General features: G+C 36.7%; 1 protein-coding gene across 1 annotated transcript; it reads left to right on the plus strand.

The window, feature by feature from the left end:
• Window positions 1–4,182: 4,182 nt before the first annotated feature.
• LOC133336344 (splicing factor, arginine/serine-rich 19-like) lies at window positions 4,183–4,956 on the plus strand. The gene is made up of 2 exons (XM_061544637.1): window positions 4,183–4,419; window positions 4,585–4,956. Exons 1-2 carry the CDS (start codon window positions 4,183–4,185, stop codon window positions 4,954–4,956), a joined length of 609 nt encoding a protein of 202 aa, XP_061400621.1.
• The last annotated feature ends 1,044 nt before the right edge of the window (window positions 4,957–6,000 follow it).

Here is a 6,000-nt window from a genome sequence, read left to right on the forward strand (position 1 = left end):
CGCATACCCATATCGATCAAATATCAGATATATATAAATTAATAAAGTTGAAAAAAATATAAAATACAGCTTCAAGACGGAATTTATATTAACGGTTGTAAATTATTATAATTATTTGATCTGTTTCTGTACTGCAAGAATCTACTAGATTTTACTATTTTCTTCGATATCATAAAACATAAAATAGTAGATTCTTGTAGTACGGGAAAAGACCAATTAATATATACATATATATTATTTTTTTAGAAAAGACAAAACGTTTCACTTATTGTCATAAGTTATCGCGATTTTCGCTCATGAAATTATAAAACATAATACCATACAAAAATTAAGCTGTTGCTATTCTACAATAGTGTATATCTGGATTATAAGTATCCATAGATTATTCTTACATATGTAAGCTAACTACCTGACCAGAAAATTAATGCAGATATACAAAACATATTGTTGTCAATAAAAATAGACTAACAAAACCAATAGTCACACAATACGACGCGATAGTCATTTCGTATATTTTTCAATAAATAAATTCTAGAACATTCCCAAAAAATGTTTTTGTTTCTTATAAGACTATTAAATATTGTCTGTCAGCAAGAAATTGTTGGTATTATGCTATAATATCATGGATATATACAAATCATGCTCATCCATATACGCTACCGTAACGTCATGCTCATCCATATACGCTACCGTAACGTCGAGCGTCGATGGTTAAACACGCCCCGCTAGCAGGACGAACTAGTTCGTAATCAGAAACACGTCGATTCTCAGATATCCAGTGACTAGTTCCACTTTACACCCCTTAACAATGTATTTAACTGTTTACTTTAACACATGGTAAAATAATAAAAGGTAACAGCAAATCCCAGCTGATTTGATTCCAACGTAATACTAGTGTCAATATGAATTTTATACTAGTTACTATATAGTAATTGCATTCATTGTTTTTAAGATTGTTTTTAAGATTGCAAGAGACTCCTTCTCGTTTACTACAGGATAAAATGGTAGTCAATTGGTTCCGTCTATTTACTTTAGGTTCAAATTTTTAACTGGTATAACATCACCGGTTTGTGTGCTTTTAGGGTCAAATTAGTAACTTATATGGTTTATAAATAGTGCTGGGACTAGTTACATGCAATCAATTGGAATTTCCATTGTTAGCGAATGGCGAATGTCAATCATTTTTGATTATGAATTTTCAGCTACGCTTGCACACACTTACTCTCCATTTAGTTATACACAACACTAATATATACTGACCAAGAAAACATGTAAAAAAGTGTCAGTCGGTGTTGCCGACAAATATACGCTCAGCCTAGGAGCCTCAGTTCTCGGAGGTCTTCGGAGTTACACAGAGATTTTGTCATTCGTTTCATATAAGGTATGTTTTATCAAAGAGGTTTCGGATTTAATGTTGATCAAATCGAACAGTCAATTCACCTACTATTGGATTTGTAAATATTTAAAATGTTGGCCATTATTGGGGCAGGTACCAGAAGGAGTGGGTCAATTGAGTCCGTCTTCGGACTTGATCTATGCTTGGTAAATATAATAGGTTGACCATTCGTGGGGGAGGTACCAGAAGGCGTGGACCAATGGTTCCCAAATTCGGACTTGATCTTGGCTTGGTAAAGATACTAGGATTGGCTTGGTTAATATCGGGTAGTCAGTTCGCATGAAGCTATAAAATTAATTTTTAGGACAATTTTGACCACATTATGGGGGAGGAACCTGAAGGAGTAGACCGATATTCCCCATCTTCCAACTTGAACTATGTCTGGTGGAAATATTACGATGTGCAAAGATTTGTTGAAAACGGTTACTTCCTTCGAGAGTTATCGTGCACACCAGCCGGCCAAACAGAAGGACGGACATTTGGAAATCGACTCCAAATTGTCTCCAATAGGATTTGATCAAAGAAACATGTTAGACCCCAATATTTCGATAAGGCGCATTTGTTCCGTATCAAATAGTATTTACCCTCATTACCCATAAGGCTGAGGGTATTAAAATTGGAACCGAAAAGTAGGGTTTAAAAAATTCCCAAAATACAGCTTTAAAATGTCAGTATCATTAATCGTAGATGCTGATAGATTTTCGATAAATAAGGCCCGCAAAGTCGGATTGTATATTTATGATTTATGACAATAGTTTCCATCAGTGTCTGATTTTGTCACTTGTTCTCGTTTTTTTTCGATTTTCACTCAAGTTATAATACATACAGTTTATAATGCGTATATAAGGATTATAAGTATTCATAGACAATACTTACCTCCGTAAAGTAACTACCTGACCTGAAATGTTGATAGACAAAACCAATTATTGTCAGTAAAAATTGAAAAAAAAAACACCAAAAGTCACACAGGCGTGACAGTCATTTTGAATATCTTTGAATAAATAAATTCTAGAACATTTCCGCATACATAAGCCTATTAAACATGACACAGTGTAGCAGTACAATCTTGGAACAATCGGGATCGCCATAACCACGTGAACAAGTCGCCCAATCCAAACAGGTTTTCAAGAAGAGTTGTTTGTTTTTCCTTTGCCATTAAATCATTAAAAACTTCGAATAGTATGTTTTTTACAGAGTGTCATTATGAGTATTATGTTTTTTTTTTTTTTGATATTATCTCAAAGCAAAATTTGTAGATCTTATTAAGGGATAAAACATTGCTGAAGGGTCAAAATAAATATTTCGAGTAGTTCACGTGATAAGCAGTACGTATTATTGCAAAGAGAATTGCTATAGCGGTTCCAAGCCCCAAAGTTTAATATCCTAATCAAACTAAGAATACGTGAGTGTATTTGTTGTCGATCACTACAATCAAATTTCGAACTTTGATACAGTTAAATTTAATTCGTAGAGGGAATTTCGCAATAAATGCAGTATAAATACAACATATCTAGTAACGACCTTTGTATGCCACATATCTCTCTGAGTTTCCTTTTCATTGCAATTTCGATCATGTAGTTCAGCTCTCTTTAAAAAATATCAACATTTCTCGGACTGTATAATTTTCGTTAAGTTTTTATCTAAAAATTTCATTTAAAATTTTCATAGTACAAAATTTGACTATCAATTTAATTGTGATGTCATCCGGTTGGACTAACATAGATTTCCATTAATATTGTAATACGACTTCAAACACAGATCGATCAACAGATGTCATATATTCGTCCTTCTTGTAAAAGTGCCAAATGGAACACAACTCAAGCGAATGACAAAAACAAACATGCCTTACGAACATTTCAAGTAGAACTATTTGGTGGAATAACCAAATAGACAAACAACTCATTAACCTTTAAGTCGATTTTCTCTTTGTAAATAGCTAAGGAAACTCTTTCTCACTAGCCACTTCTCTTAAAGTGGCCAGACACAATTTGCCGGTCTCTTCACAATTCCATGAAGTAATATTTACACACAGCATTTAATGGGCTCGTACGTGTCCATTCATATTTCTTGGATTATTATACGAACTTGTACATAATCATCGAATATTGACGTAAACGGCGAACATTATTGAACTTATCCACCAGTAGTGGCCAAAACAGTGTCGCAAGGTTGAAAGACCATTATTACACTTTTAAATTTCAGCGATTATGCTTTGAATTATAATATCAGAAAGAACTGCAACAACAACAACAATAAAGCCAACAATAATATATGGCGTCTAAAAAATAATCGGCGGTGGGTAAGGGGGTTGGCACCAATGTACATTGAAAAAATTCTCACGTGCTGCTGTATAGGCCAATAGAAATGTCAACAACATAGGCAAGAGCTGTCAGCCAGACATCGAACCTCAAGCAAAAAACAAAGCAAACAAAAAATATTGGCTTCACCGAAACTAGGCCCAAGTCAATGGATGGGTTCAAGAACTTTGAAAACTCGCACTGCTCATACATGGCGAACCAACTAACACATACCCATTCCATACTAGGAAGAAGTATTTCAATAACATTTGCTCCACAAACCTAATGCCGGGGCTCGTAAATTAAAATTCTTCATAAGAATTGTCATAAACAATTGCCGGAAAAGAACTTCCGACATTTTGTATATAAGAACAGAACACTTGTCGAACATCAGTATACTCATCAATCGAACAGAAAACACAAAACATCCTTAACTACCTCCCCATCGTCTCTGTTTATTTTGGTTCAAACGAGAGCAACAAATTCAAAATGTTGAAGAAATTCCTAATTGTTTTCCTGGCTGTGGCCATTTGCTTCGCCGCTGCCGATCCCATACGCCAAAAACCCCTTAGAAGACGTGTTTCAGCACGCCAAGAAGTGGCACCACCAACACCAGCTCCTACCGGTTATCCACCAGCTGGAGTTACACCTGAAATACCATTCGAATTGCCCACTGAGACTGAAAAACCCGAACCCCAACCCGATGAAGTTTATGGACCACCAGAAGTAGCCGAACCACAACCCGATGAAGTCTATGGTCCACCAGAAGCGGCTGAGCCACAACCCGATGAAGTATACGGCCCACCAGAAGCCACTGAACCAGAACAACAAGAACCCCAACCTGATGAAGTTTATGGTCCACCAGAAGCCACTGAACCAGAACAACAACAGCCTCAAGAACCTCAACCTGATGAAGTTTACGGCCCACCAGAAACCACCGAAACAAATACTGATGCTGCTGAAGAGTTCCCACAAGAACAGGCTCCCGAAGAAGAAGTAGTAGTTCCTGTTGAGGAAGAACTAGAAGAAGAAGCCGAAGCCGAGGATGTCGATGAAGTCGAAGAAGAAGTGCTGCTTAACGATGATGGTACCGTAATTGCCGTCTCCACATCTTTCGATCAGGGAGAGAAACCAGCTCGTTTGGTATACCAACGTTTCCCACAAAGACGTCAACCACCTGCATCAGTACCAGCTCGCTTGAGATTGGCTAAGATCCGTCAACCTGCTGCTATTGTATACACCACCCGTTACCAAAGACTGTAAGGATGAGTGAGTCCTTGTATTAGTACATTGTTAGGGATATGTTTTTTATTGTTTTTACTGTTGTTTACAAAGATATTTCTTTCCTTAAAATAGAATAAATGTAATGATTTGCGTTTTTCTAGAATAAAATAAAAATTAAAAAAAATACACAATTGCATTCAATATTAATTTTTAATTGAAATCCAAGACCGCTTATTAATGTCACTTCCATACAACTATAAAAATCGATTTTTTGTAGATTGTAGTCAACCTGAAGGAAACGTGGAGACGGTGGTGGTCATGTCGATACCTATTCCTACAAGTATGAAGACATTTTCAACACTTTTTCTACGACTTTGTCAACATGTTGTCAATTATATTACCTTTATTTTAATAAGAAGAAGCATGTTCAGTATTACAGTGGATCGCGTAATGTGTTTCTTCTTCTATTTTCTTAAATGTGTTGAGTGGAAACTAAGATGAAAATTGTAGCCTAGAGCATTGCATAGGTAACAACGTTCTGTGGAAGGAGTTGAGGTGAGGGTCTAGTATTTATTTTCCACCAGAAGAGAATGCCCTGAATGACCGATTCCGAATTTACTGTTTAGTTGGAAATCTGTGTTAGGTATCGAACCGTCAATTCTTGCCCAATATTGAGGCTGTTACACCATCCTGATCTTAGTTGCGCTAAAACTACTCTTGTTTTTCGGGGCAAATGTTTCACTTCTGCTGCGATGGACGAGAGATGCTCTCCGATGATGGTATTCAAACGATATTGCTCTACTGTGCGAGTGACTATGCTTCTTTGGACCTCCCTCCTGAGTGGGGGAGTTCTGTCCATAAGGCTAAGACAGGTGTTGCCAATGATAACAACCAGCATTGACAACATATATTTTTGTCGATGGTAAGATCATCGTCTCCTCATGAAAATGGTCTACTGGAGTCATGAAGAGACACCCTGTTGCTCTTAGGGCGGCATTTTGGCAGGTCTGGATATTCTTCCACTGTGTATCAATTACATTCGCAAACCACACTGGTGCCGCATAACTTACCAGCCTTTATAAG

This window comes from Musca vetustissima, unplaced genomic scaffold (genome assembly GCF_032173495.1).
Source record: "Musca vetustissima isolate MV318-11 ecotype Yass unplaced genomic scaffold, APGP_CSIRO_Mvet_v1 utg9154, whole genome shotgun sequence".
In the NCBI taxonomy this organism is placed as follows: Eukaryota; Metazoa; Arthropoda; class Insecta; order Diptera; family Muscidae; genus Musca; species Musca vetustissima.

Excerpts from the sequence above, each read along its gene's own strand:
- LOC133336344 (XM_061544637.1), top strand. The coding sequence starts at position 4,183 with ATGTTGAAGAAATTCCTAATTGTTTTCCTGGCTGTGGCCATTTGCTTC. Across the intron at positions 4,420-4,584 it reads AAGTTTATGGACCACCAGAA|CCTCAAGAACCTCAACCTGA; the intron begins GTAGCCGAACCA and ends GAACAACAACAG.